The sequence below is a fragment of the Argopecten irradians genome, chromosome 5 (assembly GCF_041381155.1).
Source record: "Argopecten irradians isolate NY chromosome 5, Ai_NY, whole genome shotgun sequence".
NCBI lineage: Eukaryota > Metazoa > Mollusca > Bivalvia > Pectinida > Pectinidae > Argopecten > Argopecten irradians.
The window spans coordinates 26,728,620-26,755,118 of NC_091138.1; the positions used below are offsets into that span (position 1 = coordinate 26,728,620).

Below are 26,499 nucleotides of genomic sequence, written 5' to 3' on the forward strand. Positions count from 1 at the left end.
TGTTTCACATCCTGCCTATAATGATACATGACTCGGTCTTTACACAATACTAATTAATAGATAAAACATACATGTACGTGTAAAACGGGCTTTCAAGAGAAAAGGTCTAATACTTGGAAGTTATTTCATAAAAAGTCAAATTTATATAACTACATACTGTACTTCAGTCTTTGTTAGAAGATAAACTTTATACCAGACTACAAAAATAAAGGATTCATGTCAAGAAGTTTGTGATAGACAAACTGAAATAATATCAAAATCCGGCCACGGTTATCATTTGTTTTTAAAAAGTCACAGTCTCAATAAAAAGATAAATTTTTGTTGACTATTTATTTCCAACTGGCATTTTTAACCATAAATGTAAATAGTATTACACATCTTAACAAGCTTGATAGGCTTTCTATTGGTGCTGGACTGGTGATATACCAGTCTTTATCTATTAGCCTGTACGAGTTGTTTCCCTTGCCTAGCGAGCACCTGCCAGGTCCATCCAATCAAAATCCTCGGAACAAACGTCAACAAATTCAGTTAGACGAAGTTGACAGGTTATGGCGGCTGAAGAGAACTTCTCTTCCACATAAACAAGGATGGGCCGTTTGTTTCGAGATATAGCTGCAGAATAATTCTAATATCTGGTAAGTCATCTTTTGAGTTCCCTTTCTATTTATTATTTTTGAGCAGAACGAGAAATTAACTTCTGTGAGAGAGTTATTTGAGGATCTTGAAGGGGAAAGGCCTAGCCTGCTGAGGCGGGTGTATGAGGAGCCAGCATGTGAACTCGTGCCGAAGCACTAGCCGTAGTGTATACTGGGGAATGACTTTTTGCTCTTCCATCTTATAGAATTCTCTGGGCACAAACGTTGCTTCGAAATGTAAATCTATCAATGTATACGTAACGTACCCAGGTACTCCATGTTCTTGTTTGTTTTGTACTGTTATACATATACTGTCAGTATTTATTTGCAACACGTGTGTTTTTGTGGTTTTGTTCTATAAATCAAAAATTGTGCCAGTTGTCAACTCATCACATACAAACCACATTAGACATATTACCATCAATAAAGTATAGTGTTATTTAGATATCGACATACAATAGATTGTCAATCTTATACAACTTTACATTGACAGATACATCCTCCTACTAAATAAATATTAGTATTAGAAAGTTATGATGTGCATCCTCTCAATTCGCTACATTACAATTAAAAACCAGACGTGAGAGACTCAATCTTATCAAGTTATCCATATAAACATTCTTCTAAATATACATTTCCAAATTAAGTATAGATAGCCATCTATAAGTCTTTTTTTTCTTAACTAACATGTTTTCTTTTTCTCTATTTATTAATTGTAATTATGGAAATGTAGTTTTAGTTATAGTCTTTTCTAATTTAAGTAAAAACAATTTTATGAATATAAATTAACCCATACTTCTATTCTTTTTATTGAAATTTCTTTTGATGCAAACTATCTTTTATATAAAATACTGTTTTAGATGTCCAAATATATGATTTCATGAATGTTTTTGCTTTGTAAAACTTTTGTTTGCAGATATGAAAATGATATTTAATTTGTTTGCAGGTATAATAAGGAAGATGCCGGTAGCAAAAGTGTCAGTGTCCCTGTTTGAGGTCCTGGAGGTTCGGGGAGCTCCTCTCACGGAACCCGAGATATGGGGCATTGCCTACCAAAGTGCTCTTACCTTACATAATTCTCTGGCACAGGGTGAGCACACATTATAACTCACTCATCAAAACTTTCTACTGAAGTCATCAGACTGTGTGAAATGACACTGTTTTTGCATGATATTTTTCAAATGTTTATATATGAATCTACAAAAAGAGAAAGTAATATACAATTATATAGGTAAAAATTTCTATATTTCATTTTCAAAAATGTTGTAGAATGAGTTCTTTTCATTTTTGTTTGAAGAACTTAATTAATGTTTTGGGTAATTAAAAAAACCCTGTTCCATTCTAGATGATACTTGGAATACATTGCAGCTGTTTCAGCAATAAAATGATGGCTTATTGTATAATATGTATATCTATATGAGATAGGGATGTCACGGTTCATGTTTTTTCAGCTCGGTTCGGTTTCAACTTTTTTTGATCGGTTTTCGGTTTTTTCGGTTCGGTTCAGGCAAATCTCAATTACACTTTTTAAGTCTATTTTCTATCAAAAGCAAGTTCTGCTTTAGATTTAAAGATGGTATATCACTTAAACAAATGTTTTTTTTTCTTTATCAAGATTTCACTTCTAATTAAAAACATATAATTTATTGCGCCCTGAAAAATAATCCACAGCACTATATCCTATATACATTGAAGTTCTAAAAGTGCATGCAGCAAAGAAATTCATTAATTATTCTATATCATTTTGTGTCTTAATTAGACATATAACACGATTAAATACCAATTTTTGTTCAAATATTGAGTATCATTTATGATCTCTCAGCAGTGGAACATCTTTAAAAAACATAATTGAACATTTTCTTATCTTTTTAACTCTTTCAGTACTATTGACACATTAATCAGTCACAGAGAGATATATGTCCTCGTATCCTTTATGATACATTATTTCGTCACTAAAACTTTTCTCGTATCCTTCATGACGCATTATTATGTGATGATTGACATGTGAAAATCGTAAGTTTTACCGCAAATCAATACATCGGTATTATCTCTGAAAAAGTGTTTAAAAAGTATTATGCATTTGAATTATAATAGAGATAAACATTATTACGTACCAGGTGCATGTTCAATCGTAAAATGGTTTAATTCACGGAATATTGGCCGACGGAAACGCGATTGTTTACAATCGGCAACACAATGGCGGCTTGATTTAGCTGCCGATATTCTGCGGGATTAATGTTATCGGAAAAATACATAATAAAAAATTATCAATTATAAAATATCAAACATTTAGTGAAATATATCATTTAGATATTATGTATGTGAAAAATCATGTCCGCAGACAGCAAAAAACGATCTTCTGAATGACTGAACTTGCACACGTGTTACACATATATGTCGGTCAACAGGTGTATTTCTCGGGATTCTGACAAACAACTTCGCCGTATTTTCAATGAAATAATCTGCAATACAGTTTATACACGTAAATTACAGGTATTATAGGACAGTTATTTTTTTAATGAACCGAACCGAAACTTAGAATTATCGTACCGAACCGAACCGTACGGTTGAATTTTTCGGTTAACCGTATTTTCGGTTAACCGTGACACTCCTAATATGAGACTGGTATATGAGATTGAGAGTTGCCTCTGTATCACTTTCATAAGGGCAAGTCTCTGTAGAACAGATAAACCAGTCTAGCAATGCACAATGTTACAGCTATGTACAAGTAGACATTATCTGTATAGCAGAAGTGATAAATGTGTGAGTCACACAAGTTTTTTTCTACAGAGGGAAATTTGTTTTTTGTTCTAAAAAGAATTTCTTCAGGGGGAAATTTCTTAAAAGAATTTCTACACAGGGAAATTTGTTCTAAAAAGAATTTCTTCAAAGGGAAATTTATTCTAAAATGAATTTCTAGAGGAAAGTTAATCCTAAAAAACATTTGTATGAATGTGATCTGAAGAACAAACTAAAATGGGTTTAACTGTCAAAAATCTTTACTTAAGCCATTAAAAAGGGCAGTTTTAATGGAGTGCCATATAAATATAAATTAGATATACATATATACCAGGAAACAGATAACAGGTAACACCCTTAACGCCCTCCCTCACATCTAACAAGGTGAGTTAGATATATCTCCACATCATTAGGTACCAGGTGATGTTTTACCTGTGTCTGTGTCCTCCCATCCAGTAAACATGTAACTAACAACTCTAATACCTTAGGTGTCACCCCAGGTAGCTACAGCTACTTTATACACTCCCCTACAGACACACAGCTGCAGGCTACCCTCTCCCACACTATATATATATGGCTATAGACACACAGACCAACCCGACAAGTACAAGGAAACGTTTACCCATAATCAAAATATCCGTTTCCCACTCCTATACACTAAAGGTTGTACTTTGATATAATTTAGCCACATTATTGTGAAAATATATATTTGATTATAGTCCTTTGTACAGTACACTGATTATATGACATATAATTAAATAGAGAAGTTCAATATTTCATTTATTTCAACACATAATTTTGAACTTCACAATTCACATCCTTTTGATATAGTTTAAGTACAAATTAATGATGTCCAAGATTTGTTTCTATGGTGATCATTTTTGTTGCCAGGTGAAGGTCATGAAGGGGGTCCAAGTTTCGTGATATGCCCGGACACCTTGACCTTCATCAGTAGTGGGGAGGTGCAGTTTTCACACAATAGTGGGACGAGTACTAAAGGACACGCCTACGCAGCGCCAGAGTTAAGGCAGATACCAGACTACGAAGGAGTTGACACAGAAAAGGTCTGTTTACTGATCCATGCCATCATACTTATATTTCCTATGTTTTACAGTGTTGTCTGATCACAATGATGGAGCAAGGTCTATTTTAGGGTCCGACATTTGGGTATTCTTTGATTTGTATCTCCTAACATTTGATTTTCCTGTTGTTTTCCATCCTGAACTAACCACTCTATTAAATATATGAAATGAAACAATGGCAACTGTGTATGGGCTTTAAGAATTGATAAGAAATGTTGTATTTGATAAAACATATAGTGTATCCTATTTGGGCCCTAAGAGCTAAAGTTTGGTGCATATTAAACTCAGATGATTGTATGTTAGTTAATAGATATGATGCTCATCAGTCATGTACTGAACAAAACACAGAAAAGTCCAAAGCATATCAAAGATAAATTTATTCATCAGGTTACATAATTCAAATTCAAAGCTCAAAACTGATCTCAAATTTAATTGGATTATGTTCAAATTAACTTTCAAATGGTCAAGAGGCAGAGACCTTGAGTCACTCATTATCACCATACTACAAAACACCTTTGTTTGAATAGTAGATGTACATTTTGATGCTTTTGTTAATTATTCTAATTATTTTAATTAGTAATTGACCTTGAGATATATTGCTACCTGTTCTTTCTGACTATAATAATGTGATTAACGGCTATTAGTTTGGTCTATTGCTGGTACTAAATACTTGTATTGTGTAGAGGCTTATGTAGAAACCAATTACTCTAATTGATGGCATATTTGTGTTAGTGATGGGAGGAGTTGAACACTGCCCTACAACATAGGGGGAGTACACATGGAACTTCCCCTTCACTAACTAAACATGATGGGACTAATTATCCAGAATCTCCAACCATCAGTAGGGGTCTTGTCTTTGTAATGAGGTGCCATTATTAACCATGTCATAAAGTTAATGAACTGCTGCCGGTTAAAGTTTGCTGAACAACCAAAGGTAACAAGGGGAAATGTTATGTCTGTAGCTGTAGACTTGCAGAGGTCAGAAAAGGTATGCTGCTGATTCAAGGGTCCCATTTAGGGAAGTTGGGGAAGTTGACACGGCCATTGCCATTAAGGAACTGGTTATATGGACTAGCCATTAAATATAAACAACACATAGGGGAGCTGGACTGGGTCTGTTACATAGCGGAGCTGAACTGGGTCTGTTACATAGGGGAGCTGGACTGGGTCTGTTACAAAGGGGAGCCTGATTGGGTCTGTGAAATAGGGGAGCTGGACTGGGTCTGTTAAATAGGGGAGTGTGATTGGGTCTGTTACATAGGGGAGCTGGACTGGGTCTGTTACATAGGGGAGCTGGACTGGGTCTGTTACATAGGGGAGCTGGACTGGGTCTGTTACATAGGGGAGCTGGACTGGGTCTGTTAAATAGGGGAGTTGGACTGGGTCTGTTACATAGGGGAGCCTGACTGGGTCTGTTTCATAGGGGAGCTGGACTGGGTCTGTAAAATAGGGCAGCTGGACTAAGTCTGTTACATAGGGGAGCTGGACTGGGTCTGTAAAATAGGGGAGCTGGACTGGGTCTGTTACATAGGGGAGCTGGACTGGGTCTGTAAAATAGGGGAGCTGGACTGGGTCTGTAAAATAGGGGAGCTGGACTGTACTGAGTCTGTTACATAGGGGAGCTGGACTGTACTGAGTCTGTTACATAGGGGAGCTGGACTGGGTCTGTTACATAGGGTAGCTGGACTGGGTCTGTAAAATAGGGGAGCTGGACTGTACTGAGTCTGTTACATAGGGAAGCTGGACTGGGCCTGTTACATAGGGGTTCAGTATGTTAAGTTTTACATCCTATTAACAGCTAGGGTCATGTAAGGATGTGCCAGGTTTGATGATGGAGGAAAACTAAAGTACCCTGAGAAAAGCCAACGACCATCAGTCAGTGCCTGGTAACTGCCCTACCTGGGAGCTGGCTGGGCCATAGACATGGTATATAAGCTAGGTTAGAAAGGCCTAGTGGAGCTGGGTCAGGGTAGAGGTGTAGAAATGGACCTATGGCTATTATGTTTACAATATCTGTCTGAATGTTTATGTGATCTGTGGGTAATTTAGAAATTTGTCCAAAATTCCTAGCTGTTTTCTATCACTTGTAGCCTGTCTTAAAGTTATGTAGGAAAAGCTCTTACAATTATAGCTCTGGTAGCTTATACTTACATGCTTCTCAGAACTAAATTATTTCTTCATGCAGCAGGTTTCCAGTGCTGACATTGACAATTTATATATTTGCATAGATCAGAATTTCTCAGAGGAATTTTAATACCTTTCATATCCCCCTGGTTTGTATCTTACAGTAGTTCCAGCCATGCAATAGTGACCAAATTATATTTAGCAAACTCTATTAATAATTCTAAACTTCTAGACACCCGTGGCTGTCGTCAAATTAAGACGCCAATTCCATAGTTTGTTCTAAGAATTCTCCTTTTATCATCTTTCAAACTTTCATGTCAATGGTAAACTGAAAAGTAGTGATCTGTATATGAATTAATATTAACATTTGAAGTTAAACATTGAATATAGTATCTATATATGCCAAAAACATGACACATAGAAAAGATGCCAAAAACATGACACATAGAAAAGGTAACTAAACTTTGAAAATGCCATTTACTTAATTTTAAATACCTTGGGGTACCAGAAATGTTAATTTATTTAATAAGATAGACCACATACCAATTACCTCCTTTTCTCCATGACCTTTCATATGAAATTATGAATCATATGGTCTTTGATCTCCTCACATTGGAATTGAGATTTTGAGGTTAGCTGGTGTAAAAAATAATGTTAAAAAGTTTATAATGCTGATAATCATGATATAACCAGTGTTGTACATTATCTGTGTGATGTTTCGTGTTGTTATTCCCATTAGATTAGTTCTGATGAATATGGGCTCACAAGTTCAGGTACAAAGATTCTTGATTAGCTTAAACGTAACATGAACTGATGAAAATAAAATTAAGAATCTGGGGCAATTTAAACCCTGTTTCTTATACTGACACTGAGAAAGTGAATGTTGTATAATGCACTTTCCTGTAGCATATCTCTGTTGGATTTTGATACTGCAAGATATGGAATCACCCAGGATAGACAAAAGGGCTGGACTAGGAAGTAAACCGCCTTTAATGTTTAATGTTATCAGTCAATCAGTAAGAAGACAGGAACATCAGTCAGCAACTGTCTGTAGTAGAGATAGCAGTCAGATTATACAGACTTGTTGTCCTCTAAAACATTTACCTTCATCAGATGATTGATAAATCTGTAGCTCCGGGAGACAGAACTTCACATCTAGATAGTTTTATACGTAGTAAGAGTAAGATTTCATATCACAAAAGATGCCTCCAGCCAAATTATGATGAGTTTAGTATGATCTACTAGCTATATAACATGAACCTTGGTAAAAATTCAGAAAATTTAAACTTCAGATATTTTCATAATTCTACAGTATACCTTGGATGGGGCTCAAGTATAGCATAAAATTTCAATGGCAAGGTGATGTCTTTATGTTATTGTTTTAAAAAAGAGAAGATTGATGTAAAAAAAAATCAGGACTGTTTTCCTGAAATTGTAAAATGAACTTAAATTGCTGCAAAAAAAAACAAACAAAAAAATAACTTATAGGCATCACATATCAGTTTAAAAGGCATCAAACATGTTTCATAAACTTTTAAGGTTTTTCTTTTAAATAAAATCTAATTATTTACTGATAACTCATCATTTATAACTAATCTAATCTTAAAAAATTCAAGGATTGGCTTTTGAAATCCCATCCATTGACCTTGTAAGGTACTACAAGTGAAGGGATCATAAAACAACAACAGATCTTGATCCTGCTGAATCTCGTAGGTCAAACTTGAGAGATCATTCTTGATAAAATTTAGGCGTAAAAGTGGACACCAACCTTGTTTTCTGAAAAGTTAAAATTAACGCATAAAAAGCTATTGAGAGGGCAAATTCAGTACTCAGAGTCATTAGAAGGTCCTTTATACATCTAGATATACCTATGTATACAAATTACTACTCAAGACATAGGTGAGACCCCATCTGAAATATTGCAATACGTGCATGAAGCCCATTCAAAATCAAGGACATTCAAATGATTGAAAAAGTACAGAGGAGAGCAACAAAGCTCTTATCAGGACACTACAAAAATTAAACGTTCAATAGCTACACTTGAATGTCATCGGAAAAGTTGTTAAACAGAAAATGTGATGAAAGGATATCATGACCTCCAGTATATGTTTTTTACATGATAATAACAATAATAATATTAATAGAACCAAGAGGCCATAATTTTAAGTTACCAGTATGTTAAAAATGTTGAAAAACATAATTCAGAAGAAATACTTTTACATTTAGTTTAGAGTAGATACCTGGAACAATTTGCAGGAGTTATGTATGGAATTCAGATTGGATTTAGAGGCAACTATATCATCAATTACCTCCAAATTCCATTAAATCGGATATAAATCGGATATTATACAAATATTTCATGGGTTACTGTGCTCTAGTTCATAATATTCAACCCAAGGTTTAATTAAGAAATGTTATATTGCACGAGGCCAAAGGCCGAGTGCAATATAACATTTGTTGATTACCATCACCGAGGGGTAAATATTATGAACTAGAGCACAGTAACCCATGAAATATTTGTTTTATTACATAATCAATTAATCACCAGTTTTTTAGTTGATTTTTAATGAATTCCAGAATCACAGATCAAAATTTCCACCATCATATCGTACGGGAAACCTTCTAATCATATGGAAGATTAGCGTCTAGTCCACGTACTTCATGGCGTAACTCCACTTTTCATGTCGTATTGCATTCTTTTAACTTATTAGACCTGTATATAGCCTTTTTAATCCAATACATTCGTCATGTTCATCCTCTACTTGATAAAACCAACTGTCAAGCACAGAGAGCAACGTCTATGGCATGCTTGATCCGAGATCTATAAAGCTAGCGCAAAAATGAGCGTGAACCTTTGTGACGTCATAATAACGTAACTCGCTGCTCCGCGCGATTCCTCTGAGGTTTTCTACAAAGCTAGACAACAACGGCAGAACTGTATTGTAGACGAGTATTATTATGTCACATGTACAAACACATAACTAATAAATGCTGTCTATCTTTTAGTGCATGAAAAAAATAAGGAAATATTAAAAAAAAACAATATTTTCTGCATTTAATAAAATAATAATGCATCATGTTAAAGGTGGTAGGCTGATATACAGGTGTGTTACATGTAAACGTGTTCTACAATGTGTAGGAAACCTACCGGGGGAGGGGGGGACGAGGAGTATATACAGATATTAGTTTCATACCTCAAAGACCTGCAGTACCCCATACCTTCATGTCTTAGGTGTATTCTCTTTATGACGGTTACTATGGTTTCTTGGACAACTTCATAAAACCAACATCTTGTCATTAATACTACTGTAAGGAATGGTTCTGACAGTTATGTCATGATTATGGGCGATATATACTTTTTGTTATTTAATTATCCTTATGAATACTCATTCCACATGTAGACAGGCATGTGGCAGCTACCCTGAAGTTGTGCTAGTGTTAAATATATATGATAATTCAGGACTTACAAGCAAATGTATGTCTCCTATAAACTTTGGTATAGATGTATACGATGAACAGAGTTTGAAAGGGTGGCAGAAATTAGTTTTTCCTGTCACGAATTATTGGAACAAAATTTAGATTTTAAATGTGGATATATAGAATTGCTGGTTTAACACCACCTCTCTAAATCTGTATGTGTATGTCTTGGTTTTGATATCTTACATTAGAAAATGCTTATATCTGATATTCTATTAGTCTTTCAAAGCACTTTTGATGTCCACATTTTACCCAAACTACCACCAGGTAACCTATTTGTGACCTTCATTGTTGTCTTGTTGCAGGTGCACTCCTTCTCCTTGGGGAAAACGTTACGGTATGCAGCAGAGTACGGCCTCATAGGAAATCAGGTATCTAATCTTTTTGCCTTCTACACAGTTCTGTCTGTTAGACTTCCCTAGGCCTTTACTCTATTCCTCGTCACCACCATCACCACAATAGTATTTACAAGATTTTATATCTTATCACATAACATTCCATACTCATAATATTTCACATTTAAAATTGATATAGTTTGATATCTTCCGTTGCTGGTGTCCATCTTGAAATTTCTTACATAAAGAATTTGAAACAGTTTATGAAATTGTCTTGGAAATTTTATCCCATATTCGCACCATAAGATACAGCCAAATCTCTCTTGAAAAGGTCGCGATGGAGACAGTGGAAGAGTGGTCTTTATAGTTATATGGTCTTATACATGTCAAACTGTGAAATAAAAGGTCATTTAGGACCCTATGAATGTGGTCTTATTAAGCAAGTGGTCCTCCTACAAAGATGGTCACAAAGGCAGGTTTGATTGCATCCAGATTTCATATGGAGACAGAATATTTATGTCTTGCACTTAGATTTGTTTTACATTTGCATTAATAATACCCAGCAATACCCAGTATGTATATAAATATCTCGTGATTACACTGTAATTTGCCTGATTTAACACAAAACACACCAAACCAATTAGACCAATCAAAAGTTCCAAATATTTTCATTGCCTGGTCCTGCTATAGGTCATTTCTTTCCATTGATTCCTTAATTAATATCATAACTTGGCATTATATCTGGGTACACTACCACTCCTACCACAGAGCATGCTCATACAATCCTAATATAAGGCTACAGATGGGATTTACATTCAGGCAGTAAATCAGTACTGCTATCTGTCAAACGAAGGTCTGGTATACAAGTTGTACTTCACTGGCAGTTTCATCTCCCCCCTAGTCTGGTGTCTGGAGATGCTCCAACAGTAGGGGATATATATACAGGTGGTGGGGAACACCTTTGTGTGACTCATATCTATTGATTAACACATGTCTTGCACCTGAATCTCCAACAGCTGTAATTCAGAGTAACTAAATCTGTAAATATCACATCCAATCAATATCTCTCCTTTACTTACAGATTGTCTTTATAGATTGTCACATTTTCACAGGTATTGAACCTTGACTAATCAAGTTTTCACGATACCTGTTATTCTTAGTGTAGGTAATTTGTTCACACAATGTACTTAAAACATTGTCACACCCTAGCTGCATGTAATAATTTTCAATTCTACTTTGAAAAATGATGTAATTGTCAAATTGTGTGTAATTTTGATTTATTAAATGCATATATCAATAGAGATGACGTACATGTGTCTGTATATACATGCCTAAGAATAGACTTGCACAAGTTAAATCAATCGATGATTTTCCCAAGTTCTTTATGGTGAGATAGTACTTGAAAGCAATTGCAAAAGGACACAATTGTTCAAAACACGAGGCATTTTGGCAGTTATTGGCTGTTGAACAGTGTGTTTTCTCTGGGAAATCTGGCTATCCTCTTCATTCTAGACCTGTCTCATTCATATAACTGTTGATAGGACACTTTTAAAACAAAATATACCAAACCAACCAATCCTAACCCCTCAAACTTTGCAAAGATTACAAATAGCTTTATAAGATAATAGCTTTTGATTGCAAGGTTATCCATCGACTTTTACCAAGGTTAGATGATTTAGAAACATTTGAATTGATCATGAAGTTACTATAGGTATAAGCTCACAAGAAACCCATTCATTAACACGTGAGATATAAACTTGGGTATAGAATGGTGCCCTAACTCACAAGTTGAGAACAGCTGTATGTAATGTTAGTGAGGAAGTCATTTAGACAGACAGCAACACAAGTGTAAGACCTGGAACTGTTCAGATGAAAGGAGAAATTCTCTTTGTATTGTTTGTTTATGAGTTGTCTGTAGACAAGTCAAGAGCTCAATAAGTACAGACCCTAAGTAACTACAAGACTCCCTGTTCAATTCTACAGTTGAATACCTTTACTACCAGGTTTTACTACTGTACCCTTCATCTGTCAGTGAGTAGACTGCCTACAGATCCCTAGCCCTCCCCCTCCTCATCTGTCAGTGACTATATACTACATACAGATCCCTAGCTCCCCCACCCCCAACGCTCCTCATCTATCTGTGACTAGACTACCTACAGATCCCTAGGGCCCCCAATCCCCCTCCCCATCTATCAGTGACTAGACTACCTACAGATCCCTAACCCCCCAACCCCAACCCTCCTCATCTATCTGTGACTAGAGACTACCTACAGATTCCTAGCCCTCCACCCCCCACCCCCACCCCTCTCCATCTGTTGTGACTAGAGACTACCTACAGTGACTATAGACTACCTACAGATCCTATGCCACCCGGGGCCCCACCCCTCCCCATCTATCGTGACTAGAGACTACCTACAGTGACTGGAGACTACCTACAGTGACTAGAGACTACCTACAGTGACTAGAGACTACCTACAGCTCCACACCTACACTACTACCTGACATTTACTACAGATGTCTGTCGGTGAGTCAGGCCATTCTGATGTTCATTCACACATCAGGTCCCCACATGGTTACGATCATCGCTGATGACCTGGAAAACTACTTACCCTGTAATTGCAGAAAATAGTTTTTAGGGTGTTAGCTATGGCCGTTTTGTGTCAGGAACAACTTTTCACGACAGGCAAACTTTTTTTTCACATGTGAACATCATTTGCCCATCTTTCTGATATAAGGCAGAAATTATCAAAAGATATTAATCAGTAGCCTGTCACCCATAGAGGACCTGTATCATTGATGTACACATTTCTTTGACAATACACAGTATGAATAAAACAGTATTGATGTATCAACTGTACAGTGTCAATTTAAAGTCATGCACCTATAGCTAGTTCCTATGAAAGGTATCAGCAGCTGTATCCACCTTCACTACCTGCCATGTCCTAAAATGGTTTTGGCTCCAAGATATTGAAGCAGTCTTAGACTTAGTGTTTGTTAATCCAATCCAAAATTATGTATCTTTTTGTATTGTTATTTCTGGTTAGCTAAGTCTAAACTTAAAGTTGTAAGGTCTATCACTTTCGCTCTTTTTGTCATAGTAAAAACTGTATAGGTGATATACACATTTTTCTCCGTCTGCTCGAGGTTTAAACTTTCTAATTTTACCACATTTTATAAAGTTGCGGCACTGGAAGTGTTTTAATTATAAAAGAACAAAAATCTTTTTAACGTGTACACGTGAAAAATAGGCTCGAAAGATGTCGAATCATTCCGAACTCTTCGGAACATCGTCGCGAAAATCTCGAAGTAACACGAGAGTTGTGAAACCAAGAGAAATGTCAAAAAATTTTCGTAAACAAAACACGTGATCGACCTCAGCAGACTGGATCTACAAAGAAACTAATGCTAAAACATTACAATTTTTGATACACACAATATTGAATTACGGCAATGTGTGAATGAGATGTTTCAAAAATCGCTCTGTGGACATAAACCAGCACGATTTGTTCATATTAGCCAGAAGGAAAACGTAAACAAACACATGTGCGTTTACGCTTGCTACCTGGATCTCCACGTGCAGGACATGTGGACGTCAGTCACGTGATACGATTCGGAATTCTGACAAAACACGAAGGTGCTGTATATGGCGGAGATTGAAGGCGTTTTATTCAAAACCAGGAATATACGATCCCTAGATTTCGGCTCTCTTATAGACTGACATATGGTTTTTGGGAGCTAAATCATCAAGTTACATGTCCATGTTCAAATATCAAATGTTAAAACGACATATCGTTACAGTGAAAATTACCAGAAATACAACTTTAAGACTGTGTTAGACTTAAGACAAGACTTTTACATGATCTAAGAGCCTGTACTCTTGGATGCTAATAGTAAGTTAAACCAAACCAAATCCTATTTTGGTCAACACCATACAGTATTTAAAGTATCAAATTCTGGTCCCTCTGATCTTTATTGGAATGGAACCTTTTGGTGTCTATAGAAAAGGCTTTTTGAGCTCTTATTTCCCTACATTCATGCTACTTATGCCTTGATTATCATGTGCGATATATATGTTTTCCTTGAAGAGATGTGCAGTGTGTCCTTTACCTGCAAATAAGTCACTGAAGCTTAACTTTTGACCTAAAGGTTATTCGATATTGAAGGGTAGAAAAAGCTCCTTGCATTGCAGTACCAAATGTTCTGTTTGGTGTTATTTATAGATATAGTACAGGATCATTTTGTTAGGTTGGAATACACCTACTTTATTACTGATAAAAACTGTAAACCTACTACCTGTAGATGTTGTACGGCCTGTGGAGGGCTAATTAAGGTGATGGATCACCCTACCCAGTACATGTGACAGTGATGGACTGTAATAGATATATGTCTGGTTAACAGCCAAAAGTACATAACTCTACATTACCCAATATTATAAATATCTGAAATCTATACTCTAAATAAAATTGTTTCCATAGTTGACTTTATCCACTTATAGTAGAATTTTGATAAAGGAAAATAAAACTTGCAGATAGTTTAGCTTCCCTGAACGTGTTATCTCCCCTTACAGTTTCTGATTCTTACCAACATGGCATTCAAACTCACAACCCAGAGGTGGATCATACCATGATAGGTCCCTCTAAGTTTTCTAGGACATTATTAGAATACAATTTTGGTGTCTAAGACTAAGGGGAGTTAATCATGGATTATAGGGGGGCTTTTGTTTGCTCCATCCCCGCCCTCTTGGACATGTGAACTGATCACAGCAGGGTAATGTCTTCTGTTGGGGCCCACCCAGTGGCCACCTGGTTTATATTTTACTTGGTACTGGGGGTTTATAATTAATGCATAGCTATGAATAAAACATCTGATCTGGTATAAACAAACTAGCTCAAAGGTATAGGCCCGATAGATCTGGGATGGAGAACACTCTCTTGATGGCTATATGATGTGTATAACATCAGTAATTCTATCTGGACTGCAATCTTGTTCTTTGTTGAATGACTTACAAACACTCTATACGTTTACCTATACATATAGTGGTTTTACTCTTAGTCTTACTGTTAGTCCTGTGCGAGCACATTAGATATAAGATGTACTGTACTGATATCAAAAGTTATTGGAAACTCAAGGGGATCAATCAGATTACCAATAGAAATGAGTCAGTTCAGCAGTGTGATATGAAAGTGTTAGAACTTAAAATGTCAGCCGTCTTCACACCCCCTACAAACTTCAATTAAATCAAAATCATATCTCCCAATTTAATCAGGTTTACATTCTAAGCTTGTAACTATGCATTATAAAATCATTAGAATAATATTCAATATCAATGAATATTGAACAGTTTCTCATTTCATTTCTCTTTTTAAATCTGACTTAATTGCATTTTAATACATAATGCAACATAAATATACTTTAAATTCATACTTCAATACAGGTTTTATTAAGGAAACTTTTATCGATATATTCAGTTTCATGTGGTTTGAAAAGAGAACAATATTTGGTACATAAGCTTTATACATTACTAACATTACGTTGTAAACTTGTATAACGATTTGTCATCATGCAAGGACTAATGTTAGTCACATGGTACAGGTATCTCATATATGCAAACCCTTCATCTTTGGCTATAGGTCAGTGGTTGTTTTGTGGAACATAGATAGTGTACATTAGTCCTCCATCCTCAGAGTTTCGAGTTAAAAACTCAACATGGGGCTGTTGCTAGCTATATAGATAGCCACTGACCATAGATTGGTGTGTTTTTTCTGGATTCTCTGGTTTTCTTCCTTTTCCTTAACCTGGCACATCCTTAAAGAGACAATTCAGTCTACAAAAACATTAAAATTTGTACCTATATCGGAAAAAACCCAATTCTAATTGAAATTAGATCAGTCGGTTTTACTGTGATATGCCACAAAAGCCTATGGTGGTGAAATGCGTGTGAAATGGTCAAACTCGCTCACAGTCCGCCATTACACATTGTGGTCGAACATCTTGTATGCCGAACCCTATTCCTTGCTTGTAGAGTATAGCAACTTTTGTCTAGAACTGCTCAAATTGCTCTGACAGCAGTGTGTTTACCTTTTTAGGTGAATTGTCTTGCCTAAAAAGTCATTTTATCACCTCCTCTTTGGTTATGTAGTTAATTTGTTTAACGTGTGTGACTTTGGCTCGGGTATGGGTACAGCGTACATATTGTACCTGCTTAATCGTATTGATCAACGATTTGTAATTACAACGGTATCAATTAAAATACTAAACAATGACATGGAATTTGTTAATATTTTGTGTTATATGTTTCATAAGAAACATAGAACAATACATTTATGCCACATTTTGCTTCTTGTCCCTTTAATTGACCCTGCATGGCTGTTATTGTACTAAAACTTTTTTTTTAAAGTACAAAAAAAGAAAAAGTAGGAAAATGACAGTTAGGTTGTCTGTACATGTACTTCTGAAACCATGAACTTCAATGACATTACCAATAGTTGTTGAAAAATGATGAAAATACAGAAATAAACGGAAATTTACATTTCGATATCTTAGATCAGGTAATTGTCTGAAGACAAAAATCGAGTGAAAGATAAAAGTTATGCAGGTTCATTAAAAGAAACTTCTAACCAAAAAGATTGAAATTGGCCTTTGAAACATCCTTTATGATAAACTACATTCTATTGGTTGATTATACTTACCTAGATAACAATGATCAAAGTACCCTTCATAAGACTGATCCTTAATAACATTTATTTTATAAGCTGTTGTATAAACATTAATAAAATTGAATTTCTGGGGAAAATATACAGGGTAGTATTATTGAATGATAATATTTACTCCAATCTGATCCTTTGTTTGTGTTTATACTAATTTGCTTTTGTTTTTGCAGCCCTCCAGAGTGAGCAGTAATCTACGAGCAGTTCTGAATTCTATGTGTGAAGGAGTTCCTTCACTGAGGCCCAGCATGATTCAGCTGCTCGAGGTTGGTACATCAAAGACAGCATCTCAAACACACAAACGTGATGCACCAGAAAGTAAAAATGATAGAAACACCTACGTAATTTACAAACATCAGAAGATAAATGTGATAACGGAAGATAAATATACAACTTAGGTAGTAATGGTTAGCGTATCAGGAGTCTGTATAATCATTACAGCTATTTCTATCCACGTGTATATTTATCATGTACTTCTGTTCAGAGTGTTATGGTAGAATGGTCAAGGTGGTTTTCTCATAAAAATATGAAAGATAGTCGGAACTAAATTATCAGAGTTTTTTTTTTTTTTTACAAAAATCCCTCTTAAGTTTTTAGGTTTCCTGATTTACTTCACAAATTGAAAAAAAAATGAAGAGAACACAATCTAGAGAAACAAATCTGAATATTTGGCTTTGTATCTATGTTGTTATATTTATTCACGCAATATCCATTTTACAGGCATGTGATGTGTATGCAGACAAGTATACAGAGAAGAAGTCACATAGCCATTGTATCCGAGGCCTGTACACCACCATCCTGGGTAGCAGCAGTGAGGTACAGTCTCTTAATAAATATTTACTTCAGCAAAAACCTGCCTAATCTGACACTTTCTACAGCAAATCACTAGCCTTATACACAGAAACTGCCTAGTTTGACATACAGTCCATACCATATCATAACAGTGTGACACACAGACTTCTTCCCCAAAACCTTTCTAATGTGACTTATTTCAACAGCACATCACTATAGACTTCTATAGAAACCTGCCTTATCTGACATACAGTCTATACCATATGACGACAGTCTGACACACATACTTCTTTAAAACTTGTGTAGTGTGACACACTGTCTACAAACACATAACTACAGACTTTTACATAGAAACCTGCCTTGTCTGATATACAGTATATAACATATTACTGCAGACTTCTACATAGAAACCTGCCTTGTCTGACATACAGTATATAACATATTACTGCAGACTTCTACATAGAAACCTGCCTTGTCTGACATACAGTATATAACATATTACTACAGTTTTACATAGAAACCTGTTTTGTCTGACATACAGTATATAACATATTACTGCAGACTTCTACATAGAAACCTGCCTTGTCTGACATACAGTATATAACATATTACTGCAGACTTCTACATAGAAACCTGCCTTGTCTGATATACAGTATATAACATATTACTGCAGACTTCTACATAGAAACCTGCCTTGTCTGACATACAGTATATAACATATTACTGCAGACTTCTACATAGAAACCTGCCTTGTCTGACATACAGTATATAACATATTACTACAGTTTTACATAGAAACCTGTTTTATCTGACATACAGTATATAACATATTACTACAATTTTAATAGAAACCTGCCTTGTCTGACATTCAGTATATAACATATAACTACAGAGTTTTACACAGACACCTGCCTTGTCTGACATACTGTATATACCAAATGACGACATTCTGACACACAAAATTCTTCCCCAAGACCTAATATAATATGACACACCTGTCTACTCAATATTGTTACACAGAGATTCCTTCATGAATTCACTATTTTATCTCACAGAGACACAAAACCTGCCTAATATGGCACACCATCTATTCTAGATTATAACAGACGTACACAAAGGAGCCCTGGACAATATATCATACAGAATTTATGAATTACCCTCTACAGAATTGCGTATTTCATATTCACTTTCATACGTTACAGAAACCTGTTAGGCACAGAAATTGTCTTTTTGAAAACAAGGAATTTACTTCTTATCTTATTTGACATTCAAAAATGAAACCATTGTATCTCACTTTCTGTAAAAAAAGAAATTCTAGTGCTAATAAACTTTTGATTAGGATTCAATTAACATTCAAAAGCTTTCAATCTTTTTAAATATAGATCTTCTGGGGAAAAAAGTCCAAACCTATACTCCAGAAAATACAGTATTTGTAATCCTTTATTATTGGTCAGAAAAGCTGTCTATTAGATTTATTACAAATTCCTGTTATCTCTTTTATATAATTTCAAATATTCTTTATCTTATAGGAGGAAGCCATGCCCCTAGCCCAGGAAAATAGCCGCCAGACCAGCTCTTTCCAGAGGGAAAATAGAGCCAACAGGTCAAGGGGGAAATACAAGTATTCCCACAGAAGAGAGCAAGAGAGGTCAAGATCACGTTCAAGGTCAAGGTCAAGACATCGCAGTGGAAATGAAGGTAAGGGCTTAAAAAGTGAAAGATTATTATTTAGATTGCATTGTCAGTATTTTTGTCTTAGGCATCTTAGGAAATAAGGAAATTGGACAGTTTTGTCATTTACTGACAAAACTTTGGCTTACTTACAATTTTTAGATTACTTAAATTGCATTGATAATAAAACTATATATATGTTTTGGGATGACTATTCTCAAATTATTACAAATGAAACAAAATTAGTTCTAGATCTATGGTGTAAACTGCGGAAACTGGCAACAGAAATGTTTTTAATCAATTTAACTTAAAATGAAGAGGCACTACATATTAGGGAATTTCAAATTCACATGTACAATAAACATGCTTCATTCTTTATTCATTATTTCCAGAAACAGATTCAGGATACCAACCATCATCAAGAAACAACCGTGCCAATGGAGTCCACATACCGGATGCTGAAAACATCTACGCAGGTCCAGGACGGACAGCACCACCACCTTACAAGTTCACAAGTCGGTCGGATCTGAAGCTCGATTTGACGGAAGCATCACAAACAGGACAATCCTATCACCTATCAGATATTACATTCTCATCCTCACAAAACAATGGATCCGTGTCCCCCGGTGTGGCCCCAGGACAGAGAAGTGGACATCTACTGAGTCCGAGGGGCAGGAATCTGGCAGCCTCCCACATGGGAAACACAGCCTATGAAAAATACTTGAGGATCAAGGAGCGACAGAAGAAACTCAAAGTGCTTCGGCGAGGTTTACTTGGGGAAGGAAGTGATGAGGAATCACCAATCACATTGTCTGAGCGAGCCGATCATCAAGCCGACACAAGATCCATCAGTTCAGGTGTCTCCTACAATCATGGTAGGTAACTCTGAATCTGTACAAAGCATGGTCCGGATCTAACATTAGAAATGAGCATGGAATTGCTAGTTAAAGAGTCTTAAAATTTGTTAAAAAGTTAATCATAGATAGATTCTGTTCTAATTTCTCATATAAGAATTTGCATTAACCTGTGTAGATGTAACTGTCTGTCTTGTCTAAACTAACTCTGTATTAGAACTAAAAGGAAAAACAGTTGCTTTGGATCATCTAACACCTATATGCTTTGTCGTGGTTTTACTTTATTAGTAAGTTAATGAATGCATTGATAATTGGTATTTGGATCTGAGTAAATTCTTGCATCTGTACAATTCAACTTCGGCGGTTCTTGCATGTTAGAATGATTTTGATAGCATCTTAAAGAATAATTAGAATTGTGTGGTGATAATGTCTTGTAAAGCTACATAGACTATATGCTAGCATGGGATAACTGTGTTACAGAGGCCAAGCGGAATAACACAGGTAAAACTCCTCCTAACTCTTATTTATGCATGCTGCATGGCACACCTGGGTCATTACATGAATCATTGCCACGCTATGGAATATTACATAATCACAATTTCTCTTTATGTCTGACTGTATGCATGTTTAAATGTCTTATTTTCTACGCGGTTGCCAATTTCTGTAATAAATATATTTATGACAATGTTTTTTGCATGTTTCATGATCTGCACCTCTGCCAAATGTTGCATTTGAGATTTGGAGATAATTTACTGTTTGCTGTTGATGATGATTTGTGTTTTTGGCTGTCCATATATTTGTACACTATATATGCACCATGGCCTTGCCCCCTTTTGACTCATTCCCTTTTTTCAGAGTTAAGGTGTGTTTTAGCTATAGATACCCTTGCTTTTAAACCCAAGAACCATACCCTGATATACCTTATATCCATGATTTCTGACCTATATACAAACCTTATGTCCCTATTGTCAGAGTTAGGTGTCTTGTAGGTACCCTCCTATACCAAAGAACCATACCCTGATAGACCTTAGTATCTATGATCCCCGCTACCATTCCCAAGTATAAACCCTATCTACCTTCTTTGGTTTTCGAGCTCAAATCTGTCAAACTACCATCAAACCTGCCTTTGTGTTTCCTGAATCCTGTTGACTTGAGGTAGTCACCAACTACTACACAAAGGGATTAGACAGTCCAGGTCATAATGCTAGCACTGGTCAAGGAAAAGTGAGGTACCCAGAGAAAAACAACTGATATGTAGTCAGTGGATTAACTGCTCCACTTGCATCTCAGAGGTAGAACACCTAATCCACTCAACCACTAAAAAATATGCTTCTAGATACATGCATGTACTAAGGTGGAGAGGGCGTATATAGGCTTTGTCTGCTGCTGGATCCAAATTGAATCTTTTGATTTAATAAAATAATTTTGAAATGAAGGGGAAAAACTTGGACCGTACAAACAAACAATAAATTAACACCGAGATAGCCACCAGCTACTACAAGGTTAACCCTACCTGAATGAAAGCTGACTTTTCCTTGGGTGATTTACAATTTACTGATTCAAACCAAACCCTCCTTCTCATTGTAACCCAAACTCTTACATGCCTGGCTGTATCTTTAATGTCCTGTAGACACCATACTCTCATGCCATGTTAGGCTCAGAGTTCCTTGCCATATTTTAATCCTCTTTGGGCACATATACAAGAATTGTATTGGAATCATGACAAATCTAGATCAGGCTAGGTAATCATCTATGCCATCTACACCATTCCATCATCTTATATATTATTAACTATAAGAGAACCTGGATCTATAATGTTACATTTCTTTGGAAAATTACCATTACACAATTCAGCTTTGGCCTGAGCAAGTGTTTGAAAATCTTTCTGTAAATAGATTGCCAAATAGTTTGTTTGTGAGAGATTCAGTACCAACCGGGTATTTGTATTTTAGAAAGATTATTGATTTATATTTATCATAAATGTTCAGTGTCTTTGTGATAATTAATGTTTATATTAAAATTGCAAATCATAACTATACAGTATTACGGCTATTGCCTTGTCCATTGAGGTGTGTTCACTAAGCCCTGCCTGATCTTTAGAATCCTGTCTACCGACTATATTATGACATTCCTTAGCAATGTCAATGTGATGCAAATACGTTTATGTGACATACACTTTATAAGGACGGTAGACATTATGAACTAAAAGAAACTTAAATATATATGTGCTTCCCACAGCTGTAAGTGAACACTTCAAGAAACAAAATGAAAGGTCGGGGAAGAGGGAAGCATTGCAGACAAATTGATATTTAACCCTGTCCGAATTTCACTCACAAATGTAGGTGAAAGCTAAATGAAGGACAGGCATTTCATGCTAAAAGACAAAAGCTTGTCCGAATCCTTCCCACACCTGAAGGTGTAAACACTACATGAACAGCATGGATTCTCCAAGATAGCAATATCTTGTCTGAATTTCATCAAGGCCTGAAGGTGTGTGAACACTAAATGGATCGTACAGATTCTCCCAAAGAAAGACAATAGCTAAATGTCCAAATCCTACACACGACTAAAGGTTCAGACATGAAATGCAGGGCAGACATTCTTTACAAGAAAGACAATAGTTTGTCTGAATCCCATTCACTGCTGTAGGTGTAAATAGGGCTATTACTGGCTCAGGGTGTTTGTCCTGACAGAGAAAACTACTCCAAAGGTACAGCTGTGTGACTATATACGTACATGTTAATTATAATGACATGTATCTGTACATGTGATGGCCATGTACATCTATACCTCTATCAGATAATACATTGTATCTCTACACTCAACATTCCATCAGGCTAACCTATCAAAACAAATTATGTCTGCCCATTGTAAATGTCAAGTCCTAGGGAAAATATGTACTTAAGTTAGGGTAGAGTGGGTCAATGTGACCTTACTAGTACCCCTGTAATACAGTTATGTCATTACAATATATTTTATTTAAAAACTGCCTTTAAAGCGTAGTTTATTTATTATATGAATGAATACTTTTACCCTGGACACAACACTTTCATTGGCTTCGTTGACTTTTCGATATCATAACTTTCTGATTTCAGTGAAGGTAAATTACATTTTCTTTAATGCAAAGTCTTAAAATGTATATGATATTTAATTAAAAGTTGATAATTCCAAAACTGATTTTTGCATTCAGTAAATGAAATTGATATGTAAAACCCATGCATGTTCTTAATTAACTTAAACAGTTTCAGCAGTAGATCAATAGCAATCAGAATGTTTTCTTTTATCCTTTTAGCCTGCAGACCTTAACATTGTAACCTTTGTTGTTTACAGGTACATATCTGCCTGGGATTCACATGCAGTATGGGTCTGAGATGGCCTTGAGAGTCGGGAGAGACTCTGACAGAGAGAGCATCGTCAGCAGTGAATTATCATTGTACCAACAGGAGTTCCCATTGAGGTAACAACACCCACTCACCCTCCTTTCTTTTCCTCACTCAATATGTGACGAATCATAAAAGATACTTGTATTAAATTTGACATTGCCAGATTCTATTATTGTACATATACAGTAAAACACAGCTTTAAAGAACCTGGGAACCACTGAAATAACTTTGTTATAAGCACAATTTTTTATACACATATCACAGCTGCAGACATATCCTATATTAACCATGATGGGGGGCAAAAATTCACTACATTATACGTTAAAGCTAGTGTTGGGAATTGGTTGAAATTTTATGATCAATGATCAGTTTTGTGTAACCAATCAAGGATCGATTAAAATCGATTATATTTGACTGTGTACGTTTTCTAGGAAAATTGTACAAACATGCTTTTATAGGCTCACGTGTTGCCATGTTCCCAGGTTGTTTATGTTTTCACAAATAAAATCATACTCCCTTGAACATTTACATTACTACATAGTACTTATGTGCTCTTGAATTCGTTTAGATGCTTGGTATTTGAAATGATATGAGCAACAACACACATGTCCGACTGATTGCGACAAGTTCTCTGTGACATTTCTTGCATGTTTTACCTATTGGCTTATTACACACTCTCGTTTATCATGATATCGGGCAATTACAAAACTCGATTACAGATTTCTTAATCGATTAATTGATCAAACACCCCAAACCAACGATGCTCGTTGACCTCGATTAATCGGAACACCACTAGTTAAAACAACAAATTTGTTGTAAGCATGTTCGTTATAAAGATGTTTTACTGTAATCATTTTATCTGTTTTTATGCTGAAGATCTTACCCTTGTAATAAATAGAAAATTCTTGCTATCATTAAGTTTGATAAAGTATCATTGTAGTGTGATTCTATGTGAAGGTTCAGGGTTTCTGATATTCTCCACTATTGCAATCACTTTCCTTTGTACCATATCTTGAGGCAGTCACCAAATTCACAAAAATTCTGGCATTGATCCCAAAAATGTTGTAATGATCTTAAAAATAGAAGCGAAGCTGTCAGCATTGTGTTTGTCTTACTGAACTTATCAGTAGGAATGCAAAATTTATCTTTGCGAACAGTTACTGATGCTTGGAAGTGTAAACTCAGTTAAAAGTTCTATTAAACCCTGGCCCTAATCTCTTATCTATATCTCATGTTGCTGATTTCTTTGGCAGTTACTTTCCTTCCCAAACAGCTCATCTTTCAATATTCAGCTGCCATTTCCATCACAGTGTACATGTATTGATTAGTTATAGGAATCACTATCTTGGTTAACTTTATGTACTGGTAGACATTAAGTGTTGCAGTTTGAGAGACTTGGAATTAGGTCAATTATTCTACTTAATGTATAGTAGGTGAGGATGTAGTGTTCCCAATTTACCAGTGTCTGTGTAGCTGATAGGTGTAATTAGTTTACTGTATTCAGTTGAACAATGTTGTATCTTCCACTTATTTGATTTTTCTACATATTTGATTTAATTGATTAGGATTGAGTGATCTTTTACATAGTGTTCTGGCACCTGATAGGCATGCATGTCTAAGTCCATATTATCAGTATGATAAATTGTAATACAGTCTTCTATTTTTTAGCTCACCTGGCCCGAAGGGCCGGTGAGCTTATGTCATGGCGCGGCGTCCGTCGTCCGTCGTCCGTCCGTCCGTCCGTCCGTCCGTCGTCCGTCTGTCCGTCAACATTTCCTTTAAATCGCTACTAGTCATAGAGTTCTGCATGGATTGTAACCAAATTTGGCCACAAACATCCTTGGGGGAGGGGGAACAGAACTTGTATAAATTTTGGCTCTGACACCCCGGGGGCAGGAGGGGCGGGGCCCAATAGGGGAAATATAGGTAAATCCTTTAAATCGCTACTTGTCATAGAGTTCTGAATGGAATGTAACAAAATTTGGCCACAAACATCCTTGGGGGAAGGGGAACAGAACTTGTATAAATTTTGGCTCTGACCCCCCGGGGGAAGGAGGGGCGGGGCCCAATAGGGGAAATAGAGGTAAATCCTTTAAATCGCTACTAGTCATAGAGTTCTACATGGATTGTAACTAAATTTTGCCACAAATATCCTTGGGGGAAGGGGAACAGAACTTGTATAAATTTTGGCTCTGACCCCCCGGGGGCAGGAGGGGCGGGGCCCAATAGGGGAAATAGAGGTAAATCCTTTAAATCGCTACTTGTCATAGAGTTCTACATGGATTGTAACCAAATTTGGCCACAAACATCCGTTGGGGAAGGGGAACAGAACTTGTATAAATTTTGGCTCTGACCCCCCGGGGGCTGGAGGGGCGGGGCCCAATAGGGGAAATATAGGTAAATCCTTTAAATCGCTACTTGTCATAGAGTTCTGAATGGAATGTAACAAAATTTGGCCACAAACATCCTTGGGGGAAGGGGAACAGAACTTGTATAAATTTTGGCTCTTGCCCCCCGGGGGCTGGAGGGGTGGGGCCCAATAGGGGAAATAGAGGTAAATCCTTTAATTCGCTATTAGTCATAGAGTTCTACATGGATTGTAACTAAATTTTGCCACAAACATCCTTGGGGGAAGGGGAACAGAACTTGTATAAATTTTGGCTCTGACCCCCCGGGGGCAGGAGGGGCGGGGCCCAATAG

The 26,499-nt window shown here is 36.2% G+C and overlaps 1 protein-coding gene across 4 annotated transcripts in view; it reads left to right on the top strand.

The window, feature by feature from the left end:
• The first annotated feature begins 488 nt into the window (after nt 1–488).
• The window catches only part of LOC138323373 (tyrosine-protein phosphatase non-receptor type 13-like), a 60,630-nt gene continuing 34,619 nt past the window's right edge, over nt 489–26,499 (top strand). For 3 of the 4 annotated variants that reach the window (XM_069267954.1, XM_069267958.1, XM_069267955.1), the window contains exons 1-10: nt 489–635; nt 1,582–1,725; nt 4,266–4,438; nt 10,363–10,428; nt 17,273–17,365; nt 17,820–17,915; nt 19,421–19,589; nt 19,955–20,437; nt 20,897–20,917; nt 23,747–23,873. In XM_069267954.1, the coding sequence (XP_069124055.1) occupies nt 1,596–1,725; nt 4,266–4,438; nt 10,363–10,428; nt 17,273–17,365; nt 17,820–17,915; nt 19,421–19,589; nt 19,955–20,437; nt 20,897–20,917; nt 23,747–23,873 (1,358 nt within the window). In that variant the 5' untranslated portion in view covers nt 489–635; nt 1,582–1,595. The remainder of the gene's footprint in view (nt 636–1,581; nt 1,726–4,265; nt 4,439–10,362; nt 10,429–17,272; nt 17,366–17,819; nt 17,916–19,420; nt 19,590–19,954; nt 20,438–20,896; nt 20,918–23,746; nt 23,874–26,499) is intronic. The other variant, XM_069267956.1, reaches the window with a different exon arrangement.